Below are 16,944 nucleotides of genomic sequence, written 5' to 3' on the forward strand. Positions count from 1 at the left end.
CAGTGGGCTTATTTGATTTTAACACTATTTTTCTGCAGTCTATTCCTATATCTGTAGGTAGATGGCATCTCTGAACGTGGCCGGTTGTTGTTAAATATTCACACATTTTTTTTAGGACATAACAGGTGCTATTGAAAAGTAGAAAACTTTAAGAAAATAAAATTCTTCTGTCCCACTTTCATAACACTGCAGTTTTCTTCATCATTTTGTTTCAGTTCGTCTACAATGAGTGAGTTTCGAATTCATCATGATGTCAATGAGCTCATCCGTGTGCTCCATGTGCATGGAACTGAAGGAGCTGAGCTTTACATAGATCTCCTACAGAAGAATCGTACACCATATGTCACCACTAGTGTGTTTGCTCACAATGCCAAGGTAAATCCCTTAAAATATTGAATTATGAAGGTAAAATACTTCTGCTCGGCATTGTGTGCCTCATCTCCATCATAGAACTAGTTAAGTAGCAGCATTTAAAGATTTTATACCATTTTGACTGTCAGTCTGTAAAAGAAAATTATGAATCAGGATATATTTGTTAAAACACCACTTCAGTGTTTTTGGTTTTTTTTTCAGCTTGAGTGGTGTCACTAGCTTATGGTCCCTGAACCTAGAATTATATTCACCAGCCACTGTCTTCAGCTATTGCCAGCTTCACTCCTGTCCCAAGCTGTCTTCTTGTGATCGTAATTTCTGACTGGCCCGAAGCCAGAATGTAACTAGTGATGAGCGAGTATACTCGTTGCTCGGCTGTCCACTGAGTATTTTGGTGTGTTCGGAGATTTAGTTTGTGTCGACACAGCTGCGTGATTTGTGGCTGCTAGATAGCCTGAATATATGCGGGGATTCCCTAACAAACATGCATTCCCCACCTGTATTCTGGCTGTCCAGCAGCCGCAAATCATGCAGCTGCATCAACACACACTATAAATCTCCGAGCACGCCCAAATACTCAGAGGACACCCGAGCATGCTCGGGAAAACCCGAGCAACGAGTATACTCTCTCATCACTAAATGTAATAATTACAGGCTTCTTGATGTAAGACTAAAGCTGGAGTCACACATAGCGACTTACCAGCGATCCCGACAACGATATCAACGTGTCAGGATCGCTGGTAAGTCGCTATGTGATCGCTGGTGAGCTGTCAAACAGACAGCTTCACCAGCGATCAGCACAGCGACGCCGCGTGTGCAGCATCGCTATGTTCGTTAGCGCTGATGCCATGGATCCATGTAAAAAATAGAATTAAAATAAATATTGTTATTCTCACCTTCCGACGTCCCGCGCAGCATTCCCGCCTCTCTCCATGCTTCGGTCCCAGTAATCCTTTGCGAGAATGACCGCGATGACGTCCGTTCTCGCGGGATCGCGAAGTCTCACGGTCATTCTTGCAAAGGATTACTGGGACCGGAGCGTGGAGAGAGGCGGGAATGCTGCGCGGGACGCCGGAAGGTGATAATAACAATATTTTTAATTTTTTGTATTTTTTTTAATTATTTTACAGCTGATTGCTGGTCTCCCGCCTGTCACACGCAGCGATGCGTGCTGGCCAGCGGGAGATCAGCGACCAAAAAAATGTCCAGAGGTTTCTTGCAGCGATCAGTGATACCGGCAGGGGGGCCGGTCGCTGATTGCTGTCACACACAGTGATCTCGCTGGTGAGATTGCTGTTGTGTCACAAAACTTGTGACTTAGCAGCGATCTCGCTAGCGAGATCGCTATGTGTGACTGGGCCTTAAGAGAGCCTCTTTCTGGCTCTCAAAGATTAACATTAAGTTTTGACCTTCAGATCGCTCAAGTAAGCACTGAATAGCTTCTGTTAATTCTATTTGTAAAGCTGCTGCTTTTTCCGTTCATCATAACTAATTTTTTTTGTTCACGACTACAGATTAAATATGTCTATATCTTTGGAACTTGCTTTTGGCAACAAAGTTCTCCAATCTGTAAACCTGGAATAAATTATTCTTCTCTTGGTGCTGTCATTCTGAAGGGAAAAGTGGTAATTACACTTGAATATCCCCTTCTTTAATTTTTTTTGAGATTTTTGAAAAATTACATTTTGTGATAGTGTGTGTATGTGTGTGTGTGTGTGATATATATATATATATATATATATATATATATATCTATATATATATATATATATATATATACACTAGCTGAAGATCCCGGCGTTGCCTGGGCATAGTAACCAACTATGGTTAATTATAACAAATTATAATGATTATATTGCACATAAAACCATTTCAACACTACAGATTTGCAACACAAATTAACTAAACGATTACCCAAGTATCTTCTCCTGTGTGATACTTTCTGCTGAGCAGTGTATCTAATCCTATCCTGTGTGATACTGACTGCTGAGCTGTGTATCTAATCCTATCCTGTGTGATACTGACTGCTGAGCTGTGTATCTAATCCTATCCTATCGGGGTCCAGACATGTGACTGTGCAAAATTTTGTGGCTGTAGCTGCGACGATGCGGATGCCAGAATGGCATCCGCACCGTCGCAGCTACAGCAAGAAAATTTTGCACAGTCACACGTCTGGACCCCGATAGCGTCATAGGCTATGTTGTGAGGCAAAATTTTAACCCTGTGCGTTCCAATTCACCAAACAATTTTGCCCCTATCTACATAATGGGGAAAAATTGTATGTATTGGCATCTGCACAGTTGTAGCTACAGCCACAAACTTTTGCACAGTCACGTCTGGACCCCGAGAGCATCATAGGCTGTGTTGTGAGGTGGAATTTTAACCCCACGTGTTCCAATTCACAAAACAATTTTGCCTATTATTCTTATCATTTCTATGGTGTTATCGTCCTTCTGTAAAGCTGGAAATAACACAATGTATTACCGTGCCAACACAGACCACCCTCTGACACAGACTGCAGGGGGAGCCCAGTATCACACAGGAGAGGATTAGACACATGGCTCAGCAGTCAGTATCACACAGGATAGGATTAGATACATGGCTCAGCAGTCAGTATCACACAGGATAGGATTAGATACATGGCTCAGTAGTCAGTATCACACAGCATAAGATTAGATACACGGCTCAGCAGTCAGTGTCACACAGGAGAGGATTAGACACATGGTTCAGCAGTCAGTATCACACAGGAGAGGATTAGATACACAGCTCAGCAGTTAGTATCACACAGGATAGGAATAGATACACAGCTCAGCAGACAGTATCAGACAGAATAGGATTAGATACACGGCTCTGCAGTCAGTATCACGCAGGATAGGATTAGATACACGGCTCAGCAGTCAGTATCACACAGGATAGGATTAGATACACGGCTCAGCAGTCAGTATCACACAGGATAGGATTAGATACACGACGCAGCAGTCAGTATCACACAGCATAAGATTAGATACACGGCTCAGCAATCAGTATCACACAGGAGAGGATTAGACACATGGTTCAGCAGTCAGTATCACACAGGAGAGGATTAGATACACAGCTCAGCAGTTAGTATCACACAGGATAGGAATAGATACACGGCTCAGCAGGCAGTATTACACAGGATAGGATTTAGATACTGCTCAGCAGTCAGTATCACACAGGATAGGATTAGATACACGGCTGAGCAGTCAGTAACACACGATAGGATTAGATACACAGCTCAGCAGACATCACACAGGATAGGGTTAGATACACAGATACACCTGTTTATCAAAAGGCTCTTGAATGAGTTGAAAATAAAATACTATCAATACTTGGGTAATCGTTTAGTTAATTTGTGTTGCAAATCTGTAGTGTTGAATATGTGATGTGAAATGTTTTTATGTGCAATATAGTAACATAGTTTTGAAGGCTGAAGGAAGATCTTATGTCCATCTAGTTCAGCCTATTTTTAGTGCAGCTGTTCTGCATTGTTGATCCTGGGGAAGGCAAAAAACCCACAGAGTAGAAGCCAATTTTCTCCACAGGGAAAAAAAATTCCTTCCCCTAAGCTGGGTCAACCATCTACCTATATAATCATTATAATTTGTTGTAACTAACCACAGTTGGTTACTATGCCCAGGCAAAACCGGGCTCTTCAGCTAGTATATTTGTATGTATGTGTGTGTGTGTATGTACAGTCATATGTTAAAGTTTGGGCACCCCTATTAATGTTAACCTTTTTTCTTTATAACAATTTTGGTTTTTGCAACAGCTATTTCAGTTTCATATATCTAATAACTGATGGACTCAGTTATATTTCTGGATTCAAATGAGGTTTATTGTACTAACAGAAAATATGCAATCTGCATGTAAACAAAATTTGATCTGTGCAAAAGTATGGGCACCTCAACATAATAGTGACATTAATATTTTGTAGATCCTCCTTTTGCAAAAATAACAGCCTCTAGTCGCTTCCTGTAGCTATTTTGTAGATCCTCCTTTTGCAAAATTAACAGCCTCTAGTCGCTTCCTGTAGCTATTAATGAGTTCCTGGATCCTGGGTGAAGGTATTTGTGACCATTCCTGTTTACAAAGCAATTCCAGTTCAGTTAAGTTTGATGGTCGCCGAGCATGGACAGCCCGCTTCAAATCATCCCACAGATGTTCAATGATATTCAGATCTGGGGACTGGGATGGCCATTCTAGAACATTGTAATTGTTCCTCTGCATGAATGCCTGAGTAGATTTGGAGCGGTGTTTTGGATAATTGTCTTGCTGAAATATCCATCCCCTGCGTAACTTCAACTTTGTCACTGATTCTTGCACATTATTGTCAAGAATCTGCTGATACTGAGTTGAATCCATGCGACCCTCAACTTTAACAAGATTCCCGGTGCTGGCATTGGCCACACAGCCCCAAAGCATGATGGAACCTCCACCAAATTTTACTGTGGGTAGCAAGTGTTTTTCTTGGAATGCTGTGTTTTTTAGCCTCCATGCATAACGCCTTTTTGTGTGACCAAACAACTCAATCTTTGTTTCATCAGTCCACAGAACCTTCTTCCAAAATGTAACTGGCTTGTCCAAATGTGCTTTTGCATACCTCAGGCGACTCTGTTTGTTTGTGGCGTGCTTGCAGAAACGGCTTCTTTCGCATCACTCTCCCATACAGCTTCTCCTTGTGCAAAGTGCGCTGTATTGTTGACCGATGCACAGTGACACCATCTGCAGCAAGATGATGCTGCAGGTCTTTGGAGGTGGTCTGTGGATTGTCCTGGACTGTTTTCACCATTCTTCTTCTCTGCCTTTCTGATATTTTTCTTGGCCTGCCACTTCTGGGCTTAACAAGAACTGTACCTGTGTTCTTCCATTTCCTTACTATGTTCCTCACAGTGGAAATTGACAGGTTAAATCTCTGAGACAACTTTTTGTATCCTTCCCCTGAAAAGCTATGTTGAATAATCTTTGTTTATTCGGTCGTCCATGACAGCACCACCTGAGAGAGGGGATCCGCCCTTTAGGAACAGGAAACCTACAGATACAAAAGGGTGGCACCTCTCCCACGCATCAGTTGGTTTCCTGTTCCTAGAGGACAGGACTCACTACAGACCGTCCGTCAGGAGTCGTCGTTGAGTACCCAGGCCGGCTGACCGACTCAGGTAGCGAGGGGGTCTCCTACCTCGGTCAGTGCGGGGTCCCTGGAGGCGCCACAGTGGGGCCGGGTAGGTCACCACGGCAGTGGACGGAGCAGGTGGAGCAGGGGTCCGGTGGATGCCGTCTCCAAAAACGCCAGCACCTGGTATGTATGCCCCGGTCCTGCTGTGCTTCCCCAGGCCCGGTCCTCCCGGTCAGTGCTGGCCCCTGGCGGGCTCATGGCGGCGTGCGCAGGGGGGCAGTGGGGCATTCCGGGCAGGAGGCACTGCGCGGCTCGTTCGCGCGCGCTCCCGCAGGGCTCTTATGAGCGGCGGAAGTGACGCGGCGGAAGGGGCGGAGCGATAGCGCCGATACCGGAAGTCGGGTGCCGGCCGGCCTCCGGCACGCGCCGCGGGTTCATGCCCGTCGGACGGTCGCGCGGTGACCCGGGTAAGGCGAGGGGGGCCGGAGCATGGGGGAGGGAGCGCGGAAAGCCGGGTGGGTGGTGCTATGGCAGGATACCTGCTGACCCGGACACCAGGAGGCCATATAAGGCAGATGGGGATGCCGCTGGGGTGCTTCTGAAGGCCCCAGCAATGGATACAACGGAAGCCCCCTTGGACCAGCAGGACGAGGCGCAGGAGCGCCCGCAAAAACAGGCCACGACAAAACCGCATGCGAGTGGCCAGCAGAAAAAACAGAGACGAACTAGCGACCAGATCCGCAAAAGTTCCTCCAGAAAGGACCCCCCTGCCTCCCTCCGTGATCCGGTACCTGCTTCATCTGCATGGGTAAGAGATCTCCGTGAATGTACCCTGATGCAGTGTTCCCTTATGTTTTTTTTCAGGGGAAGAAGGCTACGGGAAAACAGAAGCACAGGGAATGTGCCCTCTGTAGTTCCCCCCTACCAGATGGCCACCCTAAAAAATTATGCCAACCATGCATTCGGCAAACGGTAGGGGTTATTAAAGACAGGGAGTCCAGGGGTAGATTGTCAGGCCCTTATACTCTCCCCCCGTTTATGCAGGTAGCGGAAGAGACACCTGACTTCACTTCGAACCTGAGAGAGATGATCAGGGCAGAAATGAAAGTCTTACCTCAAAGAGAACCTTCTAGGAGAAGAGAGGCTAGTGGTTCAGGCTCGGAGACCTCAGTCGCCCCTAGGAAAGGCGATAATTCCTCGGACTCCTCGGCCTCCTCGTCGTCTTCCTCGGATGAAGACTCTAGCCTGTTCTGCTTCCCCTTAGACCAGATGGACAGATTAGTGAAAGCAATACGGTCCACCATGGGGGTAGCGGACAAAAAACGGGAACTCTCAGCACAGGACATAATGTTCGGGGGTCTAGACCCCAAAAAACGCAGAGCTTTTCCATTAAACGATAAGGTTCAGAACCTAATTGACAGAGAATGGAAGAGACCGGAAAAAAGGGGCTCCATGCCACCAGCCTTTAAGCGGAGATACCCCTTTGATAACCCGGTAGTAAACAGATGGGATAAAGCCCCGAAACTAGACGCAGCAGTAGCCAAAGCATCTAAAAAATCCGCCATACCATTTGACGATATGGCCTCCTTGAAAGATCCGCTAGATAAAAAAGCGGATTCTTTTCTTAAAGGGACATGGGAGATGTCAGCAGGCGCGTTAAGACCAGCGGTAGCTGCCACCTGTACAACCAGATCGATGATGGTCTGGCTAGATCAGCTGGATTCCGAGCTAAAAGACGAAGCTTCAAGATCATCTATTCGGAAAAGTTTGCCGATCATTCAGAATGCCGCGGCGTTTTTAGCCGATGCTTCTGCAGACTCTGCAAGAATGGCGGCTAAAGCCACGGGTCTATCTTTTGCAGCACGAAGAGCGCTCTGGTTAAAATGTTGGCCAGGAGATATTCAAGCCCGGTCCCGTCTCTGTTCCATTCCCTGCGAGGGGGAGTACCTATTCGGCCCCGTCTTGGACGAATTGTTAGAGAAAGCTGGAGATGACAAAAAGAAATTTCCCAGTCTCCCGAACCCCTCGTACAGACGTCCCTTTACCAGAAAAGGTTTTTTCCGGAGAAGGCCGTCCAGAGATCAGGGCAGATGGGAGGAGAAAAAAGGAAAGGTACAGGATTCATGTTTGGAGGGGGGCGCCAGGAAGGTCCAGCTCGAGATACGAAAAAGCCGCCCCAATGACTAGTTACCCCGGTAGGAGGGAGACTAGCTGCCTTCTACCCATCCTGGTCTCTGATCTCTAATAGCAGCTGGATATTGGGGATAATAGCCGTGGGACTACGACTAGAGTTTTCTAGGGTTCCCCTTGATCAATTTAAAATCACCCCACTCAGGTCGTCTGCTTCAGAACAAGCTGCCCTGGAGGCCGAGGTTCATGACCTGTGCGCCAAGAAAGTCCTGATAGAGGTTCCAGAGGGAGAATGGGGGAAGGGATTCTACTCCCCTCTGTTCCTGGTCCGCAAACCAGACAGCTCCTTTAGGACAATAATAAACCTTAAGGCCCTCAACAAGTTTTTGGTCATACGTCCTTTTAAAATGGAAACAATTAAATCTGCAATAAAATTGCTGTTCCAAAACTGCTTTATGGTGGTGTTAGATCTAAAAGACGCATACTACCATATACCCATCCATGCAGGCCATCAGCGGTTTCTCAGAGTGGCGGTTCAGTTGGATGGGTCAATTCGACATTTCCAATATGCGGCCCTCCCCTTTGGAGTGGCATTCGCTCCCCGAGTGTTTACTAAAGTAATAGCGGAGGTCATGGCCCATCTACGTGAATCGAACATTCTGGTGATCCCCTACCTGGACGATTTTCTTATTGTAGGTAAAACGGCGAATCATTGTTTACAACAGCTACAAAAGGCAATGTCCGCCCTAGAACGGTTAGGATGGTTGCTGAACGTCAAAAAGTCTCGGTTGCAACCAATGAAAGTCCAACAATTCTTGGGCCTAACCCTGGATTCTGAAAAAGAGGAATGCCGTCTGCCTCCGGAGAAGCTTGTTCGCCTCCATTATCAGATCCTGAACGCCTCCAATAACCCCACCATGTCCCTCAGGAAAGCCATGTCCCTTCTAGGCTCTCTTTCGGCCTGTATCCCGGCAGTCCAGTGGGCCCAGTTTCATGCAAGGAAACTACAGAGCGAGGTCTTATTACATCAAAAAGTCCTTGGGGGTTACTTGGAGGGTCAGCTAACCTTGTCCCGTAACACAAGGGAGTCCCTAGAGTGGTGGTTAGACAAGGATAACTTGTCTAAAGGGGTGCCCTGGGAGTATAACGTAACCCGCATAGTCACCACGGATGCTAGTCCTTACGGTTGGGGAGCTCATATGGGTGAAATATTAGTCCAGGACCAATGGCAACATGATCAGTTAGGAATGTCATCTAACCTAAAAGAATTGACAGCAGTAGAACAGGCGGCTAAAAAGCTCCTTGTGTATCTACAGGGCCATCACGTGCGAGTGTTCTCCGACAATCAGGTGGCCGTAGCATATATCAATCACCAAGGCGGGACCCGTTCCAGACCCCTGATAATTGTAGCAGAGCGGTTGTTCCATCTAGCAGAACAATACTTTCTATCTTTAACAGCGTTGCATATAAAAGGAAGAGACAACATCACGGCAGACTTTTTAAGCCGCAATCAGCTAAAGCAAGGGGAATTGTCCCTAAACACCTCCATATTCAATCTGATTGTTCAAAAGTGGGGATATCCAGATGTAGACCTCTTCGCCACCAGAGACAACAGGCAATTGAAACAATTCTGCTCCCTAAATCCCAGAGAGAATCCTCTGGCGGTAGATGCCTTCCTGATAAAGTGGGACTTCAAACTAGCCTACGCCTTCCCTCCCCTATCTCTTCTACCCCTGGTGATGAGGAAAATCAGGAAAGACAGAGCGAGGGTTATAGTCATCGCTCCATTTTGGCCCAGGAGAGCATGGTTCTCATGCCTCAGGACCATGTCGGTGTCCGATCCTTGGGTTCTGCCGGACATCCCGGATCTCCTGTCCCAGGGCCCAGTCTTCCATCCTCAGGTGGCTGGCCTTCATCTGACGGCGTGGAGTTTGAACGGTCATTATTAGAAGAGAAGGGCTTCTCCGCAGACCTAATTAACACCCTACTTAAGAGTAGAAAAATCATTACCACAAAAATTTATGTCAGAATTTGGAAGAAATTCCTTCAAAACTCAGGAGTAGTCGCTGGGGATTCAGCGCCTATAATGCAGATATTAGAGTTCCTACAAAAAGGTCTGGACATGGGGCTCTCTACCAGTACCCTTAAAGTACAAGTGTCAGCCTTGGGGGCTCTGTTTAGCTGTAACATCGCTGGTAATTATTGGGTAAGCAGGTTCATTAAGGCGGCAGGTAGATCCAGGCCAATAATGAAGGATAGGTTCATGCCGTGGGACTTGAACCTAGTCCTCACTGCTATGACAGAGACCCCATTCGAACCTATCTCGTCGGCTTCCCTAAAAAACCTGTCCCTCAAGGTAGCCTTCCTGGTAGCTCTAACATCAGCCCGCAGAATAAGCGATATCCAGGCTTTATCTAGGTGTCCTCCTTATTTACAGTTCAAAGAGGATAGGGTAATACTTAGACCTGATCCAGCGTACTTGCCGAAGGTAGTTTCTAGTTTCCATAGGACACAGGAAATAGTTCTTCCATCCTTCCTCCCTAATCCAACTAACGAGAAGGAAAAGAAACTACACACCCTGGATGTCAGGAGAGGCCTCATAGAATATCTGACAGTCACCGATCCCTGGAAGAAAGATAATGTCCTATTTATCTCTCATCAAGGCCCCAGGAAAGGTTGTAGAGCATCAAAAAATACACTAGCCAGATGGATTAGAGAGGCGATTTCAATAGCATACACCTCAAAGGGCAGGTCGCCACCCGGGAAGCTGAGGGCGCATTCCACCAGAGCCATGGCGACCTCATGGGCCGAAAGATCAGAAGTCTCCATTGACCAGATTTGTAAGGCGGCTACTTGGTCCTCTCCGAGCACCTTTTATAGTCATTATAGGCTAGACCTGGGTGCTTCCACAGACCTCTCTTTTGGTATAAGGGTGCTGCAGGCTGTAGTCCCTCCCTAAAGCTGATATTACTCTCTGTAAATCTCTCAGGTGGTGCTGTCATGGACGACCGAATAAAGTCTTAGTTACTCACCGGTTAACGGTATTTTTCGGAGTCCATGACAGCACCCGTATATTCCCTCCCTTTTAGTTTGATTGGGGTGTGCACGTCTATTTCTTGTGTATGCTCACTGGTGGTAAAAGTTTATAATTGTAAAGAATACTGTACATAAATCATGCATTAACCTTGGAAGTCCTCTTGTGCTCTGTAATCCAACTGATGCATGGGAGAGGTGCCATCCTTTTGTATCTGTAGGTTTCCTGTTCCTAAAGGGCGGATCCCCTCTCTCAGGTGGTGCTGTCATGGACTCCGAAAAATACCGTTAACCGGTGAGTAACTAAGACTTTTCAGATCATTTGAGAGTTGTTTTGAGGAGCCCATGATGCCACTCTTCATAGGAGAATCAAATAGGAGAACTACTTGCAAGTGGCCACCTTAAATACCTTTTCTCATGATTTGATACACCTGGCTATGAAGTTCAAAGCTCAGTGAGGTTACAAAACCAATTTAGTGCTTCAGGAAGTCAGTAAAAAGTAGTTAGGAGTGTTCAAATCAAGAAAATGATAAGGGTGCCCATACTTTTGCACCGGTCATATTTTGTTTAATGCAGATTGCACATTTTCTGTTAGTACAATAAACCTCATTTGAATCCAGAAATATAACTGAGTCCATCAGTTATTAGATATATGAAACTGAAATAGCTGTTGCAAAAACCAAAATTATTATAAAGAAAAAAGGTTAACATTAATAGGGGTGCCCAAACTTTAACATATGACTGTGTGTGTATGTGTGTATGTATATATGTATGTATGTATGTGTATATATATATATATATATATATATATATATATATATATATATATATATATATATATATATATATATATATATATATATATTTTGAGAGCAAAGAATAGCATAGCACTCACCGATCGAGGTGAAAAAGTCCACTTTATTTAGCAATCCACATTAAGGCTATGTGCCCACGCTAGCATTTTTAAACGCTCAGGAAAAGGATCCCCTTCCCAGAAATCGCGCGTCTTTTTCCGCGCGTTTTTTGCGCGGTTTTTGACGCGATTTTTGACACGCGATTTCTGGGATCATTGGGGATGGCTAAAAACGCTCAGCAATGCGGGAATTAATGAGCATGCTGCGTTTTTAGCCGCTAAGCGATTCCTGAGCGGTTAAAAACGCATGCATTGGCACAAAAAGCCAAAAACGCATGCTAATTAATTTGATGCATCTTTTAAGCGTTTCTGCAGCGTCTGAGCCGGCTCAAACGCTGCGGAAACGCTTAACAAAACGCATCGTGGGCACACAGCCTAAAACTTCATGGCCGGGAGGCTGGAGAGAGGAGTGAGCAATGTCTGACGACGGCTGTTTCGTGCTTACTAGCACTTCGACGGGTCAGTGATGGCATAGGCCATCCTTGACGTGGCGGGATGGCTTGTACATTATTTTGATCAAAATTATTTTTACTCAGTACCCTTATTATCATTATTACCTTTATGCATTATTTGCAATTTATTTTTTATTTTAGGATATTTGTGTTTTTTGCTTTTTGTTTTCTCTGGTTAATGGTCATGTGTTAATATGCACTTACATTGTGCATACACATGAACTTAATTTCTCAGTTCAGACTCCAGTATTTTGTTCACGAGATGTGTGGATTTCTTGTTTGGAATTTATGCCCTTTGAGACAGACCATTTTTATTGTTTTCCTCCCCTCTTTCAAGAGTCATAAATTCTTATCTATTGACCACGCCATATGAGCACTTGTTTTGATATCTCCTTTATTTACGGTAGCACAGATTATTGCGCATTCTCTGTAGCAAACAGACAGAAGCAGCAGCTGCATAGAAGATATACAGCAGCCCCATGGAGGATATACAGCAGCTGCATGGAGGATGTGCAACAGTTGAATGGAGGATATAAAGCAGTACTGATCTGTGTTACTGTGAATCCATTACTGAAGTGAGATTAAAGGGAATCTGTCACCCCATTTTTCCCCTATCAGCTGCCGGCATCACCATCAGGGGCTTAGCTACAGCATTCTTTAACGCTGTAGATAAGCCCGTGATGTAAGGCCTCTTTCACACTTCAGTTTTTTGTGTAAGTTAAAATCTGCCAAAAAGGCGGCCAAGCGGATCCGTTCTTAACTGATGGCACAGGATCCGTTTTTTGACGGATCCGCAAAATGAGGAAATTTAAAGGAACCGCTGGCGGGGAGAGACACAGAGAGAGAGATTTTGTCTGGCACCCAGACAGAATTTGGGGTTAATTCAGTGTCTGGAGGATCCGCCGGGCAAAAAAACGTTGCAAGCTCCGTTTGGAAATCTTTCAGGATGTTGACGGACAGCAACATTATGGCGGATCCTCACAAAAATGGATGTAACGGACGGCAATCCGTCAAAATCCGCCAATAATGAAAGTCAATGGGGAAAAAAACGGATCCTCAAAAAAAAATTGCGGATCCGTTTTTTTCAAAACCTGGCGGATTTTGACTGATTGTAAAAAACGGAAGTGTGAAAGAGGCCTAACCTGAAACATAAGAAAAAAGAGATTATACACACCCCGGCGTCCAGTCTGATTGGTGTTGCCGTCCGATCCGGCGCCTCCCATCTTCATACGATGATGTCCTCCTCCTTGCTTCTCCCTCGGTTCCTGCGCAGGCGTATTTACACTGCCCTATTGAGGGCAGAGAAGAGTACTGCAATGCGCAGGCGCCGGAGCTCTCTGACTTTTCCCGCCGCCTGAGCACTGCAGTAATTTACTTTGACCTCAACAGAGCAGAGAAAGTACGTGTGCGCAGGAGCCGAGGGAGAAGCAAGGAGGAGGACGGCATCCTATGAAGATGGGATGCACCGGACCGCGACACCCACCGCCCCCGGTGAGTATAATCTAACTTGTTTTTCTTATCTTTCAGGTTTCATCGGGGGCTTATCTACAGCATTACAGAATAATATAGTAACATAGTAATTAGGGTTGAAGGAAGACTTTAAGTCCATCTAGTTCAACCCATATCCTATCGCAGAAAAGGATTTCCAGTTTGTCAAGGAGCGCTTCTGGCTGATTCATTAATTACTCCGAATATTTAAAGGAATATCCAGTTTATTATTAGACATAAAAACGCAACGCGTTTCGGCTATACATAAAATTAGCCTTGATCAGGTAAATTCATATATATCTTTATATAGGGGGTAAAAAAAAAATCAAGGTTCCACCCTTCAATCAATTATCATTGATTAAAAACACATGCAAACCTCTCCAAATTGTTGGGAGGCTAGTTGTAGGTGAAATCTATATTGCTTGGAATCCAATAAAAAATAAACAAAAAAAATTTTTTTTTTCTTTTTTTTTTTTTTCTCCCTTTCCTTTTCCTCCCTCTTCCTTCCCTTTTTTCCAACCCGTAGATAATTTCATTTTATTAGTTTCATCACTAGGGACCATCAGATTAAATAGTATTTCGGGACTAGAACTCATGCATTCATATTCCCTATATCATTATCGCACTTACATATTTACTCTACAGAGCCACCCACATGTATCATCTCTGGGTGCTTAGTTTCTTTCAATGGGGTTTTTAGCCATTGATTTCTAGCCGGGGATATTTGTCTTCCACACAAATCATTATTATATACTAGAGGAAACATCTCATCAGAAATGGCATATGATCACATTCTTAAGGGGGATTCAAAGCGAACCAACAAGAAACCAGTAGTGAATATATCAAAGAATCTTTTTAGACTTAAGACAACAGTACTATATAATTTCTAGCTTATCATTGAGGCCATCTGGATACTGAGTCCTCAATCTGTATATCCAGAAGGCCTCTTTCTTAACCCCTTCCTGCCATCCGACGTACTATCCCGTCCATGGGACCTGGGCCCCTATACCCATGGACGGAATAGTACGTCTCATCGATCTGCCGCGCCCACGTGGTGAGCGCCGCTGATCGCGGCTGGGTGTCAGCTGATTATCACAGCTGACACCCAGCACAATGTGTCAGGGGCGGTCACGGACCTCCCCCGACACGTTAACCCTTTGCACACCGCGATCAAACATGATCGTGGTGTACCGGGGGTTAAAGGGAAGCATCGGCAGGGAGGGGGCTCCCTCCGTGCTTCCCTGAGCCCCCCACGGCAGCGCAATGTGCAGCGCTGCTGCGGGGGGCTCCTTTCCTGCAGGACCCTGAATCCAAGATGGTGACGGGGGCCTTCGGGGGGCCTGCAGGAAGCTGGCTTCCTCAGTGCCTGCAAAGCGCAGGCATGAGGAAGCCTTCTGCACTGCCTGTGACAGATTGCTGATCTGTCACAGTGATCTGTGATGTGACAGATCAGCGATCAGTCACAGGACAGTGATGTCCCACCTGGGACTATTTAATAAAGTTAAAAAAAAAAAAAAAGTGTTAAAATAATTTAAAAAAAATCGCCAAATAAATTAGAAAAAAAAAAAAAAATATTCCCCCAATAAATCCATTTTTTGGAAATAAAAAAAAAACAAAAAACAATAAAAGTACACATATTAGGTATCGCCGCGTCCGTAACGACTCGCCTTATAAAACTGTCCCATTAGTTAGTGGTATCCAAGAGAAAAAGGTCGCACTCTGCGGGGTAATGATGAATGTTTATTGACACTGAATTGCATGTCACGTCGGGGATGTGAAGGAGAGTGTGTCAAATGGCTGACTATGGCCGTTTCACGCTACTCGAGCGCTTCCACGGGTCAAAGTGCAGGAGGAAATGATGGATATTTATGCACACCAGTCACTCCTCCTGCCAGCCACTATAAAACTAACAAGTGAAACAAATAAGTGTTAAGTGCAGACATATAAAAACACATGCAATTTACCGCCTCAGCGGGAACAATTCCTTTACATGTAAAATTGCAAAGATTACAAGGAACAATAAATCATTGTCAGCATTACTAAATAACCCCTATTGTTACATTAACTCTTCTGGATAATCTATTCCGAAATAACTGCTAGATCAGTAGCAAGTATATGCTTCCATTAAATATAATGTAATCATAATATATTGCAATTATGCCGTAACTCCAGCCACCAGAATAAAAATCACTGACACCTATCTTTTGGCCATTTATATTATAATGATGTCCTAGAAAAACTGTATTATCCCGATTAAATCGGATTAAAACAAATTTTACCATATAATACAAAATTAAGCAAATAAAAAACTACCCAAATTTATGTATATTTTTTATCAAGCAAAATACTATGCCTAATGTCATCAATTTATATGCCTCTTAGACATGATTCTTATATTATAACCTCATGATGTTACGCAAAATACATCTATGTGAATCAGTTATCATAAAAAAATGGCCATGTCTACTTTATCATTGAAACCTACGAGACCCGTCGCCCGTGTATCCATGATCCATTTCGATTCCCGCTGCAATAATAATTTATGCAAGTTCCCCCCTTGTGGGGGTAACATCAATTTTTCAATACCCGCAAAAGTAAGGACACCCGGATCCATCCCATGTACAGTCCTGACATGGTCAATAAGACGTGGCACTCCTTTTCCAGATTTTATCGACTTAAAGTGCTCCCGAAATCGAACATAAAGCGGGCGTATTGTCTTTCCTATATAAAAAAAACCGACATGTACAGAAGATAACATAAACCACATGATCAGTCTTGCATGTAATTAAACTGGACACTGTGTGTTTAACTGCACCCATTTGCAGTGTACGATCAGTACAATGATACCTGCAATAGGGACATTGTCCACATTTATAATTACCTTTAGGTATTCCTTGATTTAACCATGTGTCACGTAGAGTTATTAAACGATTCTGGACTAAAACGTCCCTGATCCTTGTACTGCGTCTATTAGAAATCAATGGTCCTCTAGACACTATTTAAATGATATGAACCACATGAACATGGTATTTACATATAATTTTGGAGGTGCCAAATTGGAGTTTCTTGATGTCCTTTTGGAGATCAAGGATGATACTATATGTACATCGGCTTTTAGGAAACCTATAGCTACCAACTCCGTATTGCGGTTTGACAGTTATCACCCCACACATACTGTCAATTCACTACCATATAGTCAATTTTTGCGAATATTTCGTGTCAATAATACAGTCGAGGGTCGGGAACGACAATCCAGAGAATTGCATGAGAGATTGAGACAACGAGGGTACCCTGACCATTTATTAGATACTACACTTCAAAAAGTGAAATCACAATGGGATGACAATAGGAGATGTATAGTAAATCAACAGAGTAAAGAAAGTAAGAAAGAAAAAAGATTCACCTTCTGTTTCCGTTATGGC

General features: G+C 44.4%; 1 protein-coding gene across 6 annotated transcripts in view; it reads left to right on the forward strand.

Moving 5' to 3' along the window:
• Nucleotides 1-16,944, forward strand: part of TUBGCP2 (tubulin gamma complex component 2) — a 1,139,845-nt gene that overhangs the window by 66,097 nt on the left and 1,056,804 nt on the right. For 5 of the 6 annotated variants that reach the window (XM_073573858.1, XM_073573862.1, XM_073573860.1 and 2 more), the window contains one exon: nt 216-375. The exons of the other annotated variant lie outside the window; for it this stretch is intronic. In XM_073573858.1, the coding sequence (XP_073429959.1) occupies nt 226-375 (150 nt within the window). In that variant the 5' untranslated portion in view covers nt 216-225. The remainder of the gene's footprint in view (nt 1-215; nt 376-16,944) is intronic. 6 annotated transcript variants of the gene reach the window in all.

The sequence above is a fragment of the Dendrobates tinctorius genome, unplaced genomic scaffold (assembly GCF_039654945.1).
Source record: "Dendrobates tinctorius isolate UK_male_01 unplaced genomic scaffold, ASM3965494v1 ptg000037l, whole genome shotgun sequence".
Lineage (NCBI taxonomy): Eukaryota > Metazoa > Chordata > Amphibia > Anura > Dendrobatidae > Dendrobates > Dendrobates tinctorius.